Here is a 23,148-nt window from a genome sequence, read left to right as displayed (position 1 = left end):
TGTGCGCACAGACAGAGGAGAAAATCAAAGAGCAGGTCCACCTCCCCATGCGATGTGCAGCAGGTCGGTGAGCAGCAACAGTAATCTCAGCATTTAGATATTCAAGCTGCTTGGCGAGTTAACTAAGTCCGCTACAGTTTTATTTTATTTTATGATTTTTATGCGGGTGTTTTCATTCACTCACTGCTCACTCCCCTCCATCCTCTCCAGCTTCAACATCTGTGAAGTGGCTGCCTCACCCGGTCGGACCGGAGGCCGTCTGGTCTCCGATCTGGTCTCAGGAGTCACCAGGGGAGACTCGACGCGCTCCGTTGGGGCCAGGCTGTGTGCCTCTCGGATCACACCGGAGCCGGCGCGGGCTCCCACGATGGAGATGATGGAGGGGGACGTTATGGACAAGGTGGAGGACATGTCATCGGTGTACGACTTTGACCCGATCACCGGCAACATTCCGGCCACGAAAGTGGAGATCACCGTCTCCTGCAGGTGAGCAGCCCCGGAGCTGAATGAAAAGTTCGGGAATCGGGACGGCGTGCGGGGAAAGTTGTGAAAGAGCCCCACCCTTTCTGTGGGGATTATTTAGTGGCACAGCGATGCAAAAACGCAACCTTTAAGTAACTTCGGGTTGTGTGTGTGTGTAGGGGGGAAGGTGGTGGGGTGATTTGTCATTTCTGCCCCTAAGTGTTTTATTGCCTTTTTTGCATGTCGTTCTTTTTATCATAAAAACAGTACATAGATAACGTTTGTTAGTACCTGGACAAGTTTTTTTTTTTTTTTTTTTTTGGGGGGGTTGGGGGGGGTTGCATCCACTTAATGGAAATGGGACCAAGGCAAATTAGTGTCATAACATCTAAATGACAGACAACCACTTTATAATATGCATATACGGCTTGAAATGGGCTCCCCAAGTGAAATTGTGCTAAGGTCCATCTAAAGTCTTAGATCAGCTCTAGTACAATCATATATTATTCAACAGCATCTTTTCATCTGTAAGCCTCTCTCATACTGCAGGTGTGTACAGTAACTGACTACAACAGACCACTGAAAGCCTCAACCCTTCTCCTGCCACATTCTTAAAAAACAGACCGTTAAATTTTCAAAGCTTTCCATCACATTCACACTGCGCCCGTGTCCCTGGCCTTAAGCTCGCTACCGATTCTGTAATATTTTAGTGTTTTATTTTCATAAAAGTATTTTTTTAAAATATGCCTGCTAGACCAGATCAAGCTTAATACAGTCACTCCATTTCCAAACGGAAGTAATTTTTTTTTTTGTCAGAGCTCACCATACTCTTCATCTCTTAAATACGCCACACACACACACACACACACACACACACACACACACACACACACACACACACACACATCTTTCTGCTCTTTGATGCTGAGTTTTAGGTTGGTGAGCCATCAGAACTGAGCGAGTTTGAGTTATAACAAGCAGTGAGTGCATTATTGATGGGCTCTCTGACCTTCAGAGAAGCTTGCTTCAACATGTCTTAGCTCAGAGCGGAAAGAAGAAAAATACAGACCCTTTCAAGAAATTTGCTGAATGAACAACAATTATGTTGCAAATGGAAATCTTTAGTAAGGAGTCAGTTTAAATGGAGAAAGGATGAGTAGCAAAATACCAGCTTCAGCACCAGGCACAGCCTGACATAAATTTTGGATTTGAACCTTTCCAGCCTGTTAAGTCGAGCCAACTGTGCTTACATCATACATGATGCACAGTTAAGCACCATTCAGGTAAATGATAAGCTCAATCCCCCCCCCCCCTGCATTTATGCAAAGGATTCCACTGATAAGCAGCAGTATGTCCCCATTTTGATGTGTGTTGGAAAAGTAGGAATTAGAAGGGTGGTGGTGATCATTCTATCTTGCAATGAGAAGAGGAGTTTGAGAAAAAAACAGTAATTGGAATTGGACAGTTGGTTCTATTCCCTCCTGCTTCGTTGCCAGTGTTTCTCTAGAAAAGCATCCATTTGATGAGCAGAAGATGTACATTTTCAATGCAAATCATATGGAAGATGAAAAGAGCATGTGGCTTACAGTAATTAAGCTCACAGCTCCTGGTGTGATCATGCTTGATGTGCAGTGGCTTGCAAACCTTGTGCTTAAAAATACATTCTTTTAGTTTTTTTCTGGTTGAGTTTGTCACTTCTTTCAAAAAATGTACTTGGGAGATTATTGTGCTGTATTACATGCAGTCATCACTTTGTGTCTATATTGAGAAATTCAGTCACTGTTCCTGCATGAATGGTGCCCTGATTGAATCCCTCCCTCTGCTGCCACATTCCCATACAAATATACGACACAATTGTATACTCACACACAATATTATGGATTTTGCCCTAGAGATGAGCAGATGCGGTCTAGACTCCTTCAAAAAAATACAGAAGAAGCTTTTTAATACCTGGACTTGCAGGCATTATAAAATATAAATCAGACACAAATGAAAATTAACTTATTTTCTTTTATTTTTTTGCCTCATGACACCCTCCCATGCCACGCTAGGCAGAGAACTATATATCAATAAACTTCCCAGAAAATATTCGTTTCTTTTAGGGGCCAATTTTTTTGAAGTTTTACACTATTAATTTTAAGGCATATTAAGAATCGCCTTAAGAAGAGAAGGCATTTTTTCTAAATACTGTTTTTATCCCAATTTAAAAAATATATTTATTTCTGTTACCCAGGATTTGTTTTTTGTTTTTAAGTATTGAACTGAATGCTTTTATTCCTTTACCAATAAATATTCTTGATACAAAGGTGGTGCAACACAAGCCCAAAGCAGAGCTGATCCATGCTAATCTGCCTGCTTCAGTCTTTTCATTAAATTCTATGAAATCTTCACCACTTTTTCTTCAAGCAGTTTGGTGAGAATATTTTATAACTATAAATGTTCAGGACCTGTTTCCAGAAATGCTCAGGGTGTGCTTGGTGTCTGTTTGCCAACTCCTTACATCTTATGATGAGAAAACACTGCAGGTCTTCTTCTGATGTGTCTTCCATGACTGTAAAATGTGTACTAGTTATTCTGCTCAATAACAATAAAGCATCCCCTCAGTCAGACTTGGCTGACTCTCTTGCTGAATATTCAGGGTTTAGAGAGTTAGAATTATCTGGTGTTTCGGGGTGATGGATCCTTAGCTCTTACAAATGAAAGTCGTCCAAACACATGCTTGATAGTAGAAAAGTAGCAAGATGTTTTTTCTTATTTCCACAACTGCTAGTTTTGTAACTGTTTCAGTTTTTCAGGAAGCAGAAGAAATAAACTCAGCCACCTTCATGTCACCTCATAACCTTGTCAATCCACTAAATCCTTTGCCCAGATGTTCCATGAGTCAGATTCCCTTTCAGGAAAAGCTTCTGTGTTCGGTGGTGTTTGCACTTCCTTCAAGTGTGTGCGCTCTGTGATGCCCCCATCCATGATGATTGCTGTTCCCTGGGGGTAAATACCCCTTATTACAAGCTACAGCCCTGCTTTTGACAACGTGCCATTATCGGGACCAGTTTTAAACAGGGGTGGGTGGGCTCTTGATCATGCAAATGGGGGTAAATTAGATGGAATTGGTTGATCATTCATTCAGTTTCGAAAGACAAGTCAAGCGTTTGGTGTTGAGAGGGTACAAATAAGGCTTTTAGAAATAAATTATGTTCTGTGTTTCATTTTTGCTTCTATAAATACATTTTTCACAAACAGTAACTTTGCATATTCACTTTTGAACATTCACTTTTTCTGGCACTAGTGGCCTTATTATTTGTTATTTTTCCAAAGTAGGCAGACAGGAAGTGGGGTGGAGAGAGTGGTTAGACATGCAACCATGTGGTTCTGAGGGTCCCCTGAACATTCACTCACCAGCAGAAACTTCTATGTATTTTATTGGGTTGTGATGAAAGAAAATAATATGCTGGTGTAGATATATAAAACAAGTCAAATGGCATTTTTAGGGACATCTTTGGATTTTTAGGCAACACTGACTCAAACGTTAAGCTGATAAAGGGTAGGGTTGATGACTTACCTGTCCTAATAGCCCTGTTATTGACTTTAATGTCCCTATTATTGTGATTGCTCTGACTACAACTTGTAAGCCTGTTACTTTCAGCCATGTTCAGAACTAAAGAAGCCTTGTGGATGAGAGGCAATAGGTCTTCAAGAAACTAGAAAAGAAGTCTACTTTCCTTCTACTGAAGCACTTAGGCAAATTATACATGGTTTTTAAATATTTATACACATAAACATGTGTAGTGTGCATATTCAGTACTCAATCAGTATTTGTAGAAGTAAAGTAAATGCATCAGTAAATTCATTCTTCTTTGAAAAACAACAAACTCAGACAGATTGGATAGTGTGTGAATAACATTCCAAGTCCTGCAAGTCCTATTTCAATTTATTTCTAGAAGTAACATTCATATCTAACCCATGAATATGCTTTGATCTAAAATTTTACATTGTGGCTCTAGCTGTACTTTAAGGCTTATTGTCATTTCAGAAGGTGAACCTTAAGCGTTTTGCAGCCTCTAACAAATATTTTACCAGTATTACCCAGTTTTAGGCTCCATCAATCCTCCTATCAACTCTACCTTGTCCTCATTGAAAAAAGCATCTCCATAGGATGAGGCTACTGAGTTTCCCATGGACATGGTGTGTCCAGACTGGCATGCTTGTAGTTTTCTAACACACATAGTGTTCCCATATAGGCCAGAATGTTAAATCTGGGGTCATGTTACCAAAGTGCCTTCCTACCTATGTTTGATCTGTCCCCTTGATGTTTTGTTGCTAACTGTTACCAGGTGTTCCTATGGCTTTTTTTTAATTTTTTTTACCAATATTTAAATCCTTGGTGCCTCTTTTCTAAAAATGTCAGATTTTAGGGGTGCATAAGTCATAGTTGTCCTGTTGACAGATTTTCATACCTGAGCTGTAAAATTCTGCAGCTCCTCCAGAATTGCTGTGGGGCTTTTGGCTGCTTCACTGATGTTGTCTATGATATAAAATCTCAATAAAGGACATTGACGTTTGTGGATATAACATGACGAAATGGGAAAGCATTCATAGAGTATGAATACTTTTGCAAGGCACTTTATTAAAGACAGGATGTTTAATTACAACAAAAGTGCACAAGTATTTGGTGCAGCGAGTTAAGACTTTTGAGTTCAGCTCACATTTTTCTCAGTGTTTTATGCAACACTTTTATTGTTGTGTGTTTGTTTTGTTAAACGTGGCCTTCAAGATATGTGTTGGAGGAACAAAACTGGGAGGACAGGTTGACAGTCCAAAAAAGGGCCAGATTGTTTCCTCCAAACTCTGGCCTGGGGTTTCTCTTAAACTAGTGTTTAAAATCCCACGGTCAGTGGTCTTGTTGCCAAAGGTAAATGAGAAGACAAAACAGATGCAGTGTGCGCAGGAGAGCAGAGGTGTATATCCATCTGCCACAAAGCCACCGTCCTCCATTCAGCACTATCTGAAATCCCCGCAAAGCCATTCACAGGCAAGTCAGTGTCTGCTCTCCACTTTCTTACCAGTCAATTCAGCAACACAAAGAATGACGTTTGTATCCAATGTAGCCTGTACCCATTTAACAGTCTCTCAAAGCCCTCTGAGGAGAGACAGGCTACCTTGTGTATTCCAGGTGGGTCTTTCAGTGGAAGAGAAGGAGCTGCTTAAAATGATATCGCAAACACTGAACACCTAACATGACTCATTTCAGTTTTACAGTGTTTTGCAGTCAAACTTGTTAATAAAATTGTCATTTTATGACTGTAGACCATTTTTGGACGATACGCTCCATTTTTAACCTCTCATTACCATTCAGTTGCAGATATCTAGCTGGATGGAAGAGTAGGGAATCTTCTAATGCCATGTTTTTCAAACTGTGGTACAGAAACCACTTGTTGTAGTCGTGCTGCCTTTACTCAGAACAAATTATAGTTTTAACTATTTGCAAGGTAAATCAAAAGCAATTTAAGTATTGCAACTAAACTGCGATGTAGAGATAATCCGCATAGGCAAAAGATCAATTGCTTAAACAGATTAATCTTCTCCCAAACTCGTACTACTGTTTAATTAGTAGTCTGAAATAGTCATTCAGTAAATCTTTTTTACATCTGTTTTTTACAAATACAAGGTTTTCTCTTGAGAATTAAACTTTGTTTCTTAATGAGGTTACGTGTATTAATAAAGCTAACAAAGAATATGGGATAACTTCTTGATAGACAGACAAAAATATCATATCCATGGCAGATTAGTGATTATTTTATTGATTTCTGTGTTTTCCCATATTGGTCTTGCTCAGTAATTTCCTCTGTGTTTCCTTGTAATGTTTACTTGATCATTTCTAGTCACTCTTCCTCAGTAGGCCTACCTCAGTTTTAGCTGCTTCACATGTGTTGATTAGACTCAGCTAATACTTCTCCCAGTAATCACCCTCCAGAGGTATACAACTACTCTGTTTAGTGATTCCTACTGTTTACCTGTTACTCTTCGTGCTCCTGGTCACTTTACTCTCTGTTGGTTTCTCCTCCTTGTTTCCTCCTATGAATTGTGTAAGTCTGCTTCAGTTTTGTCTTTCCATCACTTTCAACACCTTTCTGACTGTCTTCCCTTCTCTCCTAGGATTTGGGTTCTCACCTCACCAAGAATATGACCAGTTTATTTTTGTCAAACATTGTGCACACAGCAGTAACACCAACACTTCTAGTTTTATATGTGCATTCTTCTCTTTGCAAGAAGCAGCAAATGAAAGATGCCCTTAATTAAATGATGTCATGGATACATGAGAAGCTGTAGTTTTTGCGAGCAGGGAAGAAACTTTAAGCTGTGCTGTACTAATGCTTTTAATAAAGAAGCTCATCAAATTGGAAAGGCCTCATATTATTCCTTTGACTGACGTTTTAGGTGTATGCAAACTCTTGTCTTAATGCTAACCATCCAAAGAGTTTAATAAGCAGGTAACAAATTACCTGGATAAAATATCCGGATAACTTAAAAGTTCAGACAGGATAAGGTTTATATGTCGCAAATGGACACTAAAAAACTTGGATTTTTCATTGGTGTTGTCACCAAATACAGTTTTAATAGTATTAAAGAAACTGATATTTTCATAATTCATTAAATCATTTTATTTCTACATGTCAATGTGTTTTGAATGCAGGGCAGGCATATTAGATTCAATTCAATTCAATTCAATTAAATTAAATTAAATTCAATTCAGTTTTATTTATATAGCGCCAATTCACAACACATGTTGTCCCAAGGCACTTCACAACAATCAGGTACATACATTCCAATTAATCCTAACAATTGAATAGTGCAGTCGGTGTTAGCCTTTTATTCAAATTGGATCAAAAGTTTTTCTATCTAAGGAAACCCAGCAGATTGCATCCAGTCAGTGACTTGCAGCATTCCCTCCTCCTGGATGAGCATGTAGAGACAGTGGACAGTCAATGGCGTTGACTTTGCAGCTATCCCTCATACTGAGCATGCATGTAGCGACAGCGGAGAGGTAAAACTCCCTTTTAACAGGAAGAAACCTCCAGCAGAACCAGGCTCAGTGTGAGCGGCCATCTGCCACGCCCGACTGGGGGTTTGAGAGAACAGAGAAGAGACACAAAAAGAACACAGAAGCACTGATCCAGAAGTACTTTCTATGGGAAGGAAAAGTGAATGTTAATGGATGTAGCTCCTTTAGTCGTTTCACCTAGAATGAAAGAACAGATAAACTCTGAGCCAGTTTTCAAGGTTAGAGTCTGAAAGAGAGCACATAGAGTTAGTCACAGTAAAAGCTCAGTCAATTTCCATGTCTAGGAGAGAGAAAGGGTTAAACACTAAAAGACAGGGCCATGTGGATCATCGGTAGAGGGTGAGCATTAAGTTGTTGCCAGCAGAAGCTTGGACAATTCCCCTCTCCAGAAAGGTGTCACAGGTAGACACAGAGCCAGGCCAGGTGTAGCTTCTAGGAAGAGAAAAGAGAGAACAAGGTTAAAAGCTGAAATAACAGCTGGTACAACTTGACTTTACAAATAAATACACCCTTTAACTAAACATTTAGTGTCAATTAATTGTTTTTAAACCACCACAGTAATGTAGAGCTGGACGATATGGACAAAAATCCCCCCAATTTTTTTTTTCTGTATTGAATGGTTTCAGTAATTAACACATTTTTGACTTAACAATCCACTCTCTTTTTTAAATTTAAAATAAAAGAACAAATAAAAGTAAACACTATTAATAACTAATGATATTTATTTTCAAAATTGCCATAAACTAAACACACAGTTCCTTAAAGCATTGTGGGACATAGACATAGTCCCTCCAGCGTGTCCTGGGTCATCCCCTGGGCCTCCTCCCGGTGGGACATGCCTGGAACACCTCCTGAGGAAGGCGTCCAAGAGGCATCCGACATTGATGCCCGAGCTCCGCCCGGATGGCAGAGCTCCTCACCCTATCTCTAAGGGAGTGCCCGGCCACCCTCCGGAGGAAGCTCATTTCAGCCGCTTGTATCCGGGATCTCGTTCTTTCGGTCATGACCCAAAGTTCATGGCTGTAGGTGAGGGTAGGAACGTAGACCGACTGGTAAATCGAGAGCTTTGCTTTTCGGCTCAGCTCTCTGTTCACCACAACGGACCGGCGCAGTGCCCTCATTACTGCGGCAGCCGCACCGATCCGTCTGTTGATCTCCCGCTCCATTCTTCCCTCACTTGTGAACAAGACCCCGCAATACTTGAACTCCTCCACTTGAGGCAGGAACTCCCCTCCAACCTGAAGAGGACAAGCCACCCTTTTCCGGTCGAGAACCAGGGCCTCGGATTTGGAGGAGATGATCTTCATCCCAGCCGCTTCACACTTGGCTGCGAACTGCCCCAGTGCATTCTGTAGGTCTTGGCTAGAGGGGCCAGCAGGACCACGTCATCTGCAAAAAGAAGAGACGAAATCCACTGGTCCCCAAACCCGACCCCCTCTGGCCCGTGGCTGCGTCTAGAAATCCTGTCCATAAAAGTTATGAACAGGACCGGTGACAAAGGGCAGCCCTGCCGGAGTCCAACATGCACTGGGAACAGGTCCGACTTAGTGCCGGCAATGCGGACCAAACTCCTGCTCCGCTCGTACAGGGACCGGATGGCCCCTAGTAAAGGGCCCCCGATTCCATACTCCTGGAGCACCCCCCACAGGGCATCACGAGGGACACAGTCGAATGCCTTCTCCAGGTCCACAAAACACATGTGAACCGGTTCGGCAAACTCCCATGAACCCTCGAGCACCCTGTAGAGGGTATAGAGCTGGTCCAGTGTTCCACAGCCGGGACGAAAACCACACTGCTCCTCCTGAAGCCGAGGTTCGACTATTGGTCGGGCTCTCCTCTCCAATACCCTGGCGTAGGCCTTACCAGGGAGGCTGAGGAGTGTGATCCCCCTGTAGTTGGAACACACCCTCCGGTCCCCCTTCAGACTGGGGTGGTGGTCCCCCTTCATAAGAAGGCACCCCAGTCTGCCAGTCCAGAGGCACTGTCCCCGACCGCCACGCAATGTTGAAGAGACGTGTCAACCATGACAGCCCTACAACATCCAGAGATTTGAGGTACACAGGGCGGATCTCATCTACCCCCGAAGCCCTGCCACCGCGGAGCTTTTTAACCACCTCGGTGACTTCAGCCTGGGTGATGAAAGAGTTCAACCCCGAGTCCCCAGCCTCTGTTTCCACCACGGAATGCGTGATGGCAGGATTGAGAAGATCCTCGAAGAACTCCTTACACCGCCCGATAATATCCTCAGTCGAGGTCAGCAGTCTCCCGCCCCCACTATAAACAGTGTTGGCGAAGCACTGCTTCCTCCTCCTGAGGCGACGGACGGTTTACCAGAATCGCTTCGAGGCCAACCGGTAGTCCTTCTCCATGGCCTCACCGAACTCCTCCCAGGTCCGAGTTTTTGCCTCTGCCACAGCCCGGGCCGCAGCACGCTTGGCCTCACGGTACCCATCAGCCGCCTCAGGAGTCCCACAAGCCAACCACAGCCGATAAGACTCCTTCTTCAGCTTAACAGCATCCCTTACTGCCGGTGTCCACCACCGGGTTCTGGGATTGCCGCTGCGACAGGCACCGCAGACCTTACGGCCACAGCTACGGGCAGCAGCATCGACAATAGATGCGGAGAACATGGTCCACTCGGACTCTATGTCTCCAACATCCCCCGGGATCTGGTCGAAGCTCTCCTGGAGGTGGGAGTTGAATACATCCCTGGCCGAGGGCTCTGCCAGGCGTTCCCAGCAGACCCTCACTATGCGCTTGGGCCTGCCAAGTCTGTCCGACTTTCTCCTCCTCCAGCGGATCCAACTCACCACCAGGTGATGATCAGTGGACAGCTCAGCCCCTCTCTTCACCCGTGTGTCCAAAACATGCGGCCGAAGGTCTGATGATACGACAACAAAGTCGATCATCGACCTCCTGCCTAGGGTATCCTGGTGCCAAGTCCACTGATGGACACCGTTATGTTTGAACATGGTGTTCGTTACGGACAATCCGTGACTAGCACAGAAGTCCAATAACAAAACACCACTCGGATTCAGATCGGGGAGGCCATTCCTCCCGATCACGCCTCTCCAGGTGTCACTGTCGTTCCCCACGTGGGCGTTGAAGTCCCCCAGCAGAATAATGGAGTCCCCGGGAGGGGCACTATCCAGCACCCCCGACAGGCCGGGTACTCTGCACTGCCACTCGGCCCGTAGGCTGAAATGATAGTCAGAGACCTCTCCCCAACCCGAAGGCGCAGGGATACGACCCTCTCATCCACTGGGGTAAACCCCAACACGAGACGGCTGAGCTGGGGGGCAGCAAGCAAACCCACACCAGCTCGCCGCCTCTCCCCGTGGGCCACTCCAGAGTAGAACAGAGTCCAACCCCTCTCAAGGAGATGGGTTCCAGAGCCCACGCTGTGCGTGGAGGCGAGCCCGACTATTTCTAGTCGATATCTCTCGACCTCCCGCACAAGCTCAGGCTCCTTCCCCCCCAGCGAGGTGACATTCCACGTCCCTAGAGCCAGCCTAAGCATCCGGGGATCGGGCCGCTGAGGTCTCCACCTTCGTCCGCCACCCAATCCTCTTTGCACCGATATATAAAATATATATATATATATATATATATATATATATTTTTTTTTATTATTATAGTATATCAAACTGAACGCAGCAAAACATAAACTAGATTTAGGTCTCTGGGGGATCCATTTGTTGCAGAATGCCTACTTCCTGTTGCTTTTGAATGTCCTAATGACTTTGACCAGCTGCATGTCAGCAACCACCACCAGAGACCAGAATCAATGAAATGTCTCTCCTAAAGGTCTGACTTGGGGAATAAGTTTATAACCACACGGAGTACCAGAAGGTTTTTCCCTGCACTGTGGGATTAATGGGGAAAATGGAAGTTATGGGATTTGTAAAGTGTGACCCCTAACGAGTATTGAGTCAAAGGTCGTATTGACTGAATGCAGAGTAGAGAACCAATTAAACTAATAACGGATTGTCCTTTTCCTAATCGTGACATATAATCCATGTTCTTTATTATGGTGAAGATAGGTCTTGAATTTTAATATAATTTGTGGCTTCTTGTATCGTAACCATTATTTTCCTTAGTGCAGTCAGTACAAGTGTGGCTATAATCAAATTCCTTTTTTTCCAAATGTCTGGATGACCTGCATTTGCATAAATATTTGAGTTTATGAGAACCAGGCCCTCCAACTCCTAAAGCTTCCTTCGAAGATCTTAAATAGATTTAAAAGCATATCCTACAGTTTAGGACAGCCAAAGGCGAGATCCCCCTCACTGCATATCATAGATCTGATTTTAGCTCTTTCACATGGCATGTGTTTGAGCTCCTCTGGTGCAAATACATACAATCCCACGGGTCACGGGATTCCCATGGGAATCCCGCGGGATGGGAGTCAGCATTAGTAAAGATCACGTGATTCGGACGGTACGGGATAAAAAATGAACAGGAGCAGACGGGAGCGGGAGTAAACCAATAGGAGGCAAAATAAACTAGGATCAATTGTTTTTGGTAATTTAAAACTGAGACTTTGTTATAAACTTTCAGAAAAAACAAATTGGATCGACGCTGACATTGTGTAGTTTTTTTTCCAAAAGCCTATACTATAATGCGAGTCAAACGAACTACACGACCCACAAGCCAACAGTGCTTCTAATCGATGTTTTCCACCTGCGTTCAGAACGCAGCAATGGAGGGAGCAAACGCAGGTAGAGAACCGGACGTTGGAAAATTGGATATGCAACGTAAAGTCATAAGTAAGGACTTATCTATTAAACTCATAGAGCTGACAGGAAAGTCGTAAATATTACCGAACTTCAGGAGAGTTGAATGTAGCAGTGCTAACGCAGTATGCTGCTTGTAAAATGTGTTTAGTCGTAATCAAGTACACTAGTGATTAAGGTACACTTGTAAGACAAATTCTGGATTGAATCAGCCCTGCATCTCTTCATTCGTCAGACGAAATGTACCATCACGTGTCAAGTCTCATCTGACCAACAAAATTGCTCGCATGTGCACACAAGATTTAAGAGCCTTTGCCACAGTAGAGGGGAAAGGATTCATCAAGGGAAGATATTAAATAAATATGTTGTGAAATAAAAAAAATTTAATGTACCATTAAATGTACAATTTATTTAATACGTCATTAAATATTAAGTGTACCACTAATTACGTCATGTCGTCTTTAATATTATACTTAATTATTCAGTGGCACATTTAATTGCATAATCGTCCATTTCATGATATAATGATACATTTATTGTTTCTAATGATGTATTAAATAAATAAATTTTACCTTTAATTTATTGGCACATTTAATGTTACATTTCTTTCATGTTAATTTACTTCACTTATGGGACATTCACAACATTTATTTATTTATTGATGATTTTATTGTTTTAATTTTGTCCAGTTTGACCCTCCATTCTTGATGCCTGTATAGGAGGTCATGTCAGAATTTGATTCAGGTGTTCTGGAGCAGACACACAACTAAAACTTACAGGGAAGGGGTCCCTGAGGACCAGGGCTGTGAACCATTGAGGTACAGTTTCTAAAAAATGAAGGTAATGCCTTTTTGCACTTTTGTTCACCAAGTACAGTTCTCTTGCTAGGTGCATTTTTCTTTCGTTTCACCAATTTGAAACATAGAAGTAATGTCATTGTTCAAAGGAAACAATCACTTAATGAATGAGTAAAATACAACTATGTACGTTTTGTTTATTCAACTAAGATACGCACGGTCTTATTCCTTGTTTGATATTTTATTAATTCTTCATTATTGTTCTTTTTACTTTAACTGGCCTTTACTACAGCTAAAAACAGGGACCTAACTGGTCCTTCAAAGAAATTGCCAAAAGACTAAATGAAGAAAACAAAAATGGGAGTGGCACAGGAGTGGGAGTCGTTCTAAATGAGAGCGGGATGGGAGTGGGAGTCGGTTTACCAGGAGTGGGATGGGACAGGATTTTTTTTTATGCTGGCCTGGGATTGAGATGGGACAAGACATTTTTCTGTGGGAGCGGGATGGGACAGGAGAGAAAATCTACTCTCGTGTCACCCTCTAATACATACCTCTCCAAAGAAACCAATTAGCTATGCGAATAGCACATATAAAAAAGATGAGTTCAGCTTTGCAAACCGCAACATAATTATCATGCACATGACAGCACACCATCACCACCGCAACCTCAAGCCAGAATAAACTCTTTCTCCCTGCACAGCTCTCAAACAGTCATAACCTCGGTTTATTTTTTGGCACAATAAGGTTCGCTCTCTGTCCAGTGTCACACAGAATGAAAAGGGAGAACGCAGATGAGTTTACCAGAGACTGAGATGAGAAATTGATGGTGGCTACACCCCAAATTGCACCAAACGAGGAGAGCAGGAAAGGGAATTCATTATGATCAGCAAAAAGAAGAGATTTAAAAAAGTAAAAAGCCAAAGTGAAAGGAAAATAGAGCAACAGTTTTTACAAGTATAACAAGAGGGAGACTTAAATATACTCATATTTTACAATACCTTGGAGAAAGATCTTTTCCACATCAGAACCACAACTAAAATAGATTTTAATGGGAATTTATGTGATATTTGTCAATATAAAGCACTGTAAGATTGTGAAGTGGACGGAAAAGGATACATTGATTTTCAAAATTGTTTTAGCTATGTACAGGGTAAATGTGAAGCAAATTAATTGTTAACTAAACTGTAGTGTAAAGCTAATAGGCACAGCCAAAAGTATCAGTTGTTTAAAAAATTTTTATTTTAAGCTTAAGCCATGCATTTGTATTTAGCTCTCTTTAATCTGATACCCTTTAATACATTCTTCCCCAACAACTGCCTTCGGTATCTACCTAATAGGTCAACAAAGCCATCTTCTGTATGATTTAATAGAATAAATACAGCTGTTCTTTCAAGGTCTCAGAGGTTTGTCTAATAAAAGTTTGGAACAAACAGCATCTCACATACTCCATGTATGACAGATCTACCAAGACATGTTGTCCACCTAAACTGATTAGCTGGGGGAGGGAGAGGATTAATCAAAGAAGCAGCAAAGAAGCCCATGGTAACTTTGGAGGAACTGCAGAGATTCACAGTTCAACATGATAAATTCTAGTTGTGCTTTGCCCAGATCTGGCCTTTATGGGAGAATGGCAAGAAGAAATGCATTGTAAGAAAAAGCCATAAGACGTCCCATTCGTGTCTTGCCACAAGTCTTACAGGGGACATAACAAAAATATGAAAGGTGTTCTGGTTAGCTAAGACCAACACTCAGTTTGGGTGTAATATTTGATTGGATTTCATATTTTAAGTCCCAAACATTCATATTCTCTATGCGAAGAATCTATTTGGCCATTTGAGAAGTCTGTTTTCCCTTTGATGCTCACCAATTGTATCTTTTTTAGTGGCTGAGCTAAAGTTCAGAGAAAATGTTGAGGAGATTGTAGCATTGAGAACCACTGTTAATCGTAATTTTGATGACAATATGCAGCAATTTTATCACAATTACATGTTTTTATGACACAGTGCAGCCATTCTGTAAAACGTTCTAAACAGAAACTGCAGACCAAACTGAACACAACATGATACATAGCCGTAGCATCATCATGCTTTGGGGACTCTTCTTCATAAATATCAAGTAAGCTGGATCTTAGTGGATGGAAACATGAATGAAGCTAAATCTATGGTAATCTTGGAGCAAAACCTGTTGGAGGATCAATTTGCTGAACTTAAACTAATTGTTTTGTAAAAAAAAAAGCATGGACAAAAAATGTCTGCATATGCTTCTCTTGCTCTGGATTGACAGTGCTTCCCCTTATATTGCTGTTCAGCTTGATTCAATTCAGTTCACTTTAAATTAATTATATTTAAATTAAATTGCAATCAAATTTAGTCTGTTGATGTTCATGAAGTGCTAATCTGTTAAACAAAAACTATAGCCTAGGAAATAAACAGACTACAGAATCTATACCGAGAGCTGGTTCCACAGAATGCACTGCAATGTTATAGTCCAAGTAGTCAATCTGAAGTTCAAATATAATTATAATTCTTGCACTGCTAGAAAGCTAATTAAATTATGTTGATAATGTGGAAGTGGATTAAAATGTAAGATGAGAAACAAATAAGCTTTACCCATCCAGATGAATAGTGTAAGAACAAACCACCTGACTGTCTGATGTCTTTTGCAAGTATAGGGAATAATGCTCTATGAACTCCAACTTTTCTCCCCTTGCAGACACAGCTTTCTTTACTAAAACTCTCTCAGTACAGCTTAGAGTATCACCAGCCTTTATCTTATGCTTGCAACATTTTCCTTTCTTTTACTTTGTGTAGCACACCCACACAGTTTTTTTTTTTACTTATTTACTTTTTGTGCTTAAGCTGTTTCAAAAGCTATGATGAATATGAAATGCATACAACAACTATGCACTTGGATTTTGTACTTTGACTTGGCCTTTTGGGGTCGAAACATTGCCACTCAGTCTTTGAGTTTCACCTCTACAGCGTATCATCTTTCGTGGTTTTACTTGGTTGATTTTGGTTGCTAGACAGCAATGTGCTTCCTTTGGGAGCTGAATTAAAACACTGTTTGTAAGCTAGAATCCATGCATGTTAAGAGGATGTCAGAGTAGTTCTTTTTGTTTTTTTGGCTTTTTCATCCCTGCCCGGGAGACCACACCGATCTGCAGGAGGCACATAATGTTTGGATACAAGAGAGAATTCAGATGGCACTGAGACACATTTTCCACACTTTATAGACAGCAAAAACTATTTGTTAACATTTGCTATCTATCACAGTTCAGCCGATTTCTTTTTTCCTTTTGCCTTTTTAAATTTCCTTTTCAACTGCTGTCTGTAGTCTAATTGACAGACTGTGACTAATGCTTTCACTAAATCAATAAAATGGACTGTGGGCATGTTGGAAAGATAAAGCATGCTCTTTTCAAGAGCCTGGATCCACAATTTAAAAAGCCATGGTTCATGTCAACCATAAATAAAATATCCCAATCTTTGACCTGATAAACATGCTTTTGCTTTGATTAAAATATATAAAAAATATAGATTTTCACCTGTCATCCTGTACTATATACGTCCCTCCACCCCTGACAGAACCGCTATTTTGTGTGTCAGAGCTTTCAAAGTAGCAGCTATAATCAGCTCTGTCAGTTGAGAATTAAATGTCTAATTCCTGCAGCCATCAAATTCTTCGACCTTCCATACTTGTATCGTGCTCGTGTCTTACAGCCCTTGTCCCTAAGTGAGACAGTCACCTCGAATGCAAACAAGGCCGGGTGAGCCAGCGAATGACACCACTGAACATAAGCAATGTCAATTCCAGTGGAAGGAGGCTAACACTCTTTGGAAGTGTTAATGATGGTTCACTGTCATGCTGGCTTTAGTGGCTGAGAGACTGAGATGAGGCTTTGATCTGTGCTCTCAGGCTGACAGGGCTCACTGGGGTATCTGGCGAGAACAGAGAAGCCATGGGCGGACAAAGTCAGATTGATCTGGGATGGGATGGAGCATCGCCAAAACACCATCTGTTCAGTGGACGTAAGGAGAATTTGACCAGTATTCATCAGGATAACTGTAACCCCAAATTCAGTTTGGTGGAGAAGGATCCTGGAACATTTACTTGGTGTTCAATGTCAAAGAAAACAAGCAAAATCTTTCCTTGGAGTGTTGTTATTAGATCATTTTTATTGTTTTATTAAAGTCAGTATATTTAAATTTTGGTCTGACGTTTCTGAAAAAATTAAGTAGAAACAAACAACTACTAATATTGTTAAAATAATCTAAAATGGGTTTTCGTTTAGGGCTGCACAGTGTTACAGCAAGAAGGTTCTGGGTTCAAATCCTGGCCAGGCCTTTCAGCACGGAGTTTCCATGTTCTCCCTGTGCGTGTATGGGTTCTCCCCAGGTCCTCTGGCCTTCTCCCACAGTCAAAAAATATCTACGACAGGTTAATTGGTCTCTAAATTCTCCTTGGGGGGTCAGTGTGTGTGTGTGCATGGTTGTGTGTCTCTGTGTGGCCCTGTGACTGGCGACCTATCCTGGGTGTCCACCACCTTTCACTCAGTGATAACTGAGGATAGGCACCACTCCCCCCTTGAGACCCTATAAAATTAGGCGAGTATAGCAAATAGATGATGAAACGAGTGTGTTTAATTTAAATGATATCCTTAAATGAAATTCCAGTAATTATTACACATAGGGATGTAATTATACATTCTCTTTTTTCCAGATTAAAGCTTTCACTAATAAAACTTTGTTTGAAAAAATCTGTAATTAATTTAAAACATTTTAGTCCAGGTTATTTCAGTCCACGCTAGCCTTGATTAAAAATTGTCATAATGCTGAACAGCATAGAAAATGCTGAGTAGAATTATAGTCAGGTTGGGTTAGAGTTGGGGTTCAGGTTGATTCAGTCTAAGCGCTTTAGGTTTTTAAATACAAGTGATCTGATTCATTTAAAAATGGGAAAAAACCATTTAATTGATTGCCAGTTTAAAACTCTGTAGTAGATGCCACTTTTCGCGTCTATTTGCCAGTCATAGTATTCTTATGGTTTTACATAATTGATATTTTGTCAGACTTAAATTACTTGAGCAATCTAGTAGCAAAAGGCGTGTTTAACATTTGACCTAGACCTTCTTCCTGATCTCACTTGTCTGATAAGCATTTTATCAACGTTACTCTCGAATGGGGCATTTGTGTTTTTATCGTTGGTATTTCATGATTCTTATTTTTCTGACTAATTACATCTGTTTGTTTTATTCAGTTGTGGCTCTTAACAAATTAGACAATGCTAAAAGTCTAGATTTAAACACTCAAACAGTAGTCATTAAAAGAAAAACAAAGCAGATTGTGAAAAAAACTATTTAAGGATGTCTGGTGTAATTATATAAAGACCAAATCCAACAACTTATTACAATAAATTAGTGCTTATCCTAAAAATGCTGATGGGATTCACTCCATACCAGCATGAAGAGCTGAACCTCTGTCATTAACCCAGTTGTTGTCATAAAATATCCAAAACAGAAAGGCTATCAGTGTTTTTTTTCTAATGGAAAATGTTAACATGAGTGCTTGTTTACAAAAGCAAAGAACAGGGTCACACAATGAGTCATAAATGCAAATCAAAAAATATAAACCCACCATACTGCAGACCTCTTGTCCCCTCAACATTCCAGTCCAGTAAATCACTTTTACAACATTTGATATGCACCAAACGTTCTTAGCAGAAGTAGATATCTTAGAGTTTTAAAAACCATACCTGCCAAACAGGGAAATCTAAGGATAAAACATGGAAAATGGACTGCGACAAACTTCCCTGCCTTCAAGATACACGATAAAAAAGATTAGTTGCATGAAGAGTCATTCACCTGTGTGAATTGTGGCCATTGTGCTGTGCCAGAAGCATCTGTTGACGATGTATGTGATGGAGTAATGGGAGCTTAATAGCTCTGTCAGAGCTTTTGAGGAAGGTGAGTCACAGCTGTGGACAGCTTCCACTCCTGTGCAATTAGACAAATAGACTTTTTCTTCTGCTTGGGCCAAATCAGTGGTGCATTTTAAATCACTACAATGAGCTCATTTGTTTTGAGTCACACAGTCATGAACAGGTGATTTGAAACTTCCTGTGAAAGATGGACCTTACTTTATATTTCTCTACATACTGCAGTGAATCTCAAAGCCAATGCTTGTTCTGACACATTCTAATAATAGCATCCATTTACCTAAACAGATTCCCAGACCGACCATGATAAATTTAATCAGCAGCAAAGAAGAAATATAAATAATATGTGGCATGCTTCAGCTAGTTAGTTCACAACACTTCTGGTCTGTAGGATCAGGTTTCGATGTCTTTATTTCCCTACTGGGAACCAGCAAGCAGAAACCACAAGTCTAAAGTCCTAGAGGTATTTATCTATTGCAAATATATACCTTAAAGCAGATTTAGCCAGACTGTATTTAATCCTTTATGGTAAAAGCGTTAAGGCACTCAGTGCCTTTCAAAACTACTTAGATCCATTGAATGTTTCCACATGACCTCACATAACAACCACAAATGTTTCATCTGATAAAATATCACAAAGTAGTGCATTATTCTAAAGTGAAAGTGAAATTATTGATATTTTTACAAATTGCAAATCTGAAAAGCATAGCATGCATTTGTGTTCAGTGCTGCTGAGACTTGTAGATTTATGTTTTGCTGCAATTACAGCTGCAAGTTTTTTGTGTAGGTCTCTGTCAGCCTTACACATCTAGATACTGAAACATTTTGCTCCATTATTATTCTCATTTACAAAATAGCATAAGATCAGTCAGAGTTTTGTGTTTTGCATGCAGACCAAACAGATCATTGTTGCATTTTATCTGACTAAAACATCTTCCTCCACATGTTTATTGTGTCCCTTCTGAGCTGTGGATGTTGTTGCTCCCTCAATTACTAAGGGTCTATTGGCTACTCCTGTTATTATTGCTCTTCTAGTAAGTTTAAGTGGATAAGGTGTTTTGGTGGGATTGCTGTTGTGCCATAATTTTCTTTTTCCATTTTTGGAGGAGCAACTGAATATTGCTCTGTGAGATGTTGAAAGTTTTGGAAATTGTTTTTCAACGTCACCCTGCTTTAAACATCCCCACAACTTTCTCCCTGAACTGTCTGCTGTGTTCCTTGATCTCCATGTTGCAGTTCTAACAAACCTCTAAGGGCTTCACAAAACAGATGTATATATGCTGAGATTATATCACACACACACACTAGTTACTACACAGCAGATCTATCACATACAATCACAATAACATACATCGCATTGCAAAATAAAAAGGACTTTGTCTTAGGCAGCATTGCAGGAGCTTTGTGATTGTGTGATCCCTTGACACTTAATGCCTCAGATTGTAGTCTATCTATTCTTCTTACAATCTATATTTCATAATTGCAGCTGAGAAATGAATGGGAACAATCATTTACTGGATATGATTTTAGTTTGACCAATGTTTGTTGTGTAAGCATCTTGTAGTGAAAGAGGCATTATTGAGTTTACCCCTTCGAGTAGATTGACTGTCCATTCGCACCCCATAGACCCATTTCACCCCTGCCTGTGCTCCCCTCAGTTCAGAAAGGGATGATTGGGTGAGATGGTCATGTGTGGTTATAACAAAGCTGGGGATTTGTGAAAGTGTGTGGGAGAGATGGCTGGATTTGATTACGGAGCATCCACTTGCCCTAAGGGGAACAATGTGATGAATGAGAAAGAAAAAAGTGTGTTATTGAGCATGATAAGGAATATCTTGTTTCCATGGCTGCTTTCTTAGGAATTTGATTGCATCTTAAAGTGGTTTAGGACAATTTTTGTTGTATTGTGTCGGCAAACATACCTGTACATTCACATTTCTGTTGGCTTTTCAGCACACGTAAAGCTGTACTAAAGCTGAATGCTTTTTAACTTCTGGGTAGCCTGGACAGAAATGTCACTAAACATCTTCATAATTCATATAAAGTAAATAGTTGTTTTTTTATTTTTTTAAATCTGAAACTGAGGACAAATGTCAGGTATTAATTCGGTCCACATTGACTTCATGATATGTGCCACACAACGGACATATTATAGTTCCCAAAAAATGAATGTTATTATATCCACAAAGAGAATGACATTATTTATACTAAGGTTCCAGTGCAAAGATTTGTATTTATTTATTTTTTAACAAGCTGTATGTTTATATGTTAAACTATATGTCAATTATTGATGTACACCACTTCCTATTTTAGTTTCTACAGAAGAAGTCATCCACTGTTTTCACTGTATTAACTGCCACTGAAATTTGAACGGAATAAAAAAAGTCTTAATTAACCCCAATGAAATTTGTGTTGTTTCAGTAAATGAACAAATGTATTATTCAAAAGCAATTAGAGAGACACACAGATCATGCTGTCAATCTCAAATAAGCATCTGCTCTTGGTGCAGAGCTATTGTAAAAGGTTATTGGGCTGGAATGACCTTCTTTATCGGTACTTATTGCAGTGGAGCTGAAGAAGCCTCAGACTGAAGGTTTTCAGCTGTTTAATCAATGTTGTCCATTATGTTCAACAGCTTTGGCGAGATTCATCGTCCCAACATCACTCTTAGTGGATTCCCCCCTCACATTACCTTGTTTCTTAATCATATTTGGGTTATTGGCTCTGATGCAACAGGTCCAATGGATTATTACTAAGGAGGTGGTAACAGACTTATGATATATGCAACATCCTGTTTCAAAATATGGCTTCCCCAGGAATAGCATTGGTCTCGTTTCAATTCTAATTGAACGGGTATCTGTAACTCTCCCCGTCTTACACCAGTTCTTCCAGGATAAAAATCACCTAAATACTACTACAGTCGGTTGCGAAACTGTTCATGTCCCTTGAATTTTGCCACAAAGATGACTGAGTTTTATTGGGATTTATGTTATAGAACAACACAAGTTAATTCATTATTTTGAAGTCAAATTACATTTTTAAAAAGTTTTCATCATTTTTTACAAATACAAATGTGAAAAGGTTGGCCCTCTTTACTTTCATACCCCTAAATAAAATCCACTACAACCAAATGCCTTTAGAGCCCACCTAATAATACCACATAAATAGAGTCTGCCTCAGAGAAGCTATACCAGGTGAAAACCTGTTCAGGTCATTGGTTTGTTCAGGTTTGCATCAGGATAACCTCCCTTCTCCCTGAAGCAAGTCATTTATTTCATCCGTGACCAGGTAAACTTAATGGAGAAAAGGCAGAGAAACACAAAGTAACAGTTTCATTGGATTTGTATAAATCCCACATTGTTTTTTCTTCGAAAGACACATTATCAAAGTGTTAGAAAGGTGGTTGCGTGGCGGAGAAAGCGGTGAGGATGATATCTTTACAAATTGTGTGTATGAATGCACTCAGGTAACTTAGCAAGTGTTGTCTGCCTTTACAATCTGAAAATATTCATGCTGTATAATTTTTACGGCTCAGAACACTCATTTATTTAGAGGGTCCTGATAGCCACTTGTGATGATGGAAATGGTGTAAAAAAGGTGGGGTTTTGTAAAGTACTATATCTTTGGGAGACAGTGGTCTCAGTTTGGAGATTAAAGGAGAAGGTATAATCACAATGTGGAGCTGCTTGACTGAATGCTGGTGGTGCACCAGTATCATAGATGTGACTGGAGCTCTTTCTCCAAGTGCTGTTTGATCTCTCACATCTGAAGGAAGACTACTTTATCAAAATCCTCTGTACTAGAGAAATGCAATTTTGTATCATTCTAAAGTTGAAAACAGATATTTACATACACTGATAAGGAAGTTGCAACTTTTTTCACACTTTCTAACAATAAATGAGAAAAAAACATTTATTTCTTTTTTTTCTAAATTCCAGAATAATGAATGTGGTTTTATATTCAGAACTCTACCCACAGGTACATCTCAAAAATTTTAATATCATGAAAAGGTTCGATACTTTTTGTCACTTATTTCAGAAAGAGAAACTCTTATATTATATAGAGTTATTGCACATGGAGTGAAATATTTTAAACCTTTATTTGTTTATGATTACAGCTTGCAAATAATGACAACCCAAAAGTCAGAAAATTTGAA

The 23,148-nt window shown here is 40.3% G+C and overlaps 1 protein-coding gene across 5 annotated transcripts in view; it reads left to right on the top strand.

Moving 5' to 3' along the window:
* Nucleotides 1–23,148, top strand: part of cpne5b (copine Vb) — a 186,611-nt gene continuing 163,463 nt past the window's right edge. For 3 of the 5 annotated variants that reach the window (XM_047346315.1, XM_047346314.1, XM_047346318.1), the window contains exon 1: nt 26–486. In XM_047346315.1, the coding sequence (XP_047202271.1) occupies nt 152–486 (335 nt within the window). In that variant the 5' untranslated portion in view covers nt 26–151. Of the gene's footprint in view, nt 487–23,148 lie in introns of all 5 variants that reach the window. The other 2 variants (XM_047346317.1, XM_047346316.1) reach the window with 2 other exon arrangements.

Source organism: Girardinichthys multiradiatus, chromosome 20 (genome assembly GCF_021462225.1).
Source record: "Girardinichthys multiradiatus isolate DD_20200921_A chromosome 20, DD_fGirMul_XY1, whole genome shotgun sequence".
Classification (NCBI taxonomy): domain Eukaryota; kingdom Metazoa; phylum Chordata; class Actinopteri; order Cyprinodontiformes; family Goodeidae; genus Girardinichthys; species Girardinichthys multiradiatus.
Note: the sequence above shows the minus strand (reverse complement) of the source record. Positions and strands in the feature narration are given on the sequence as shown.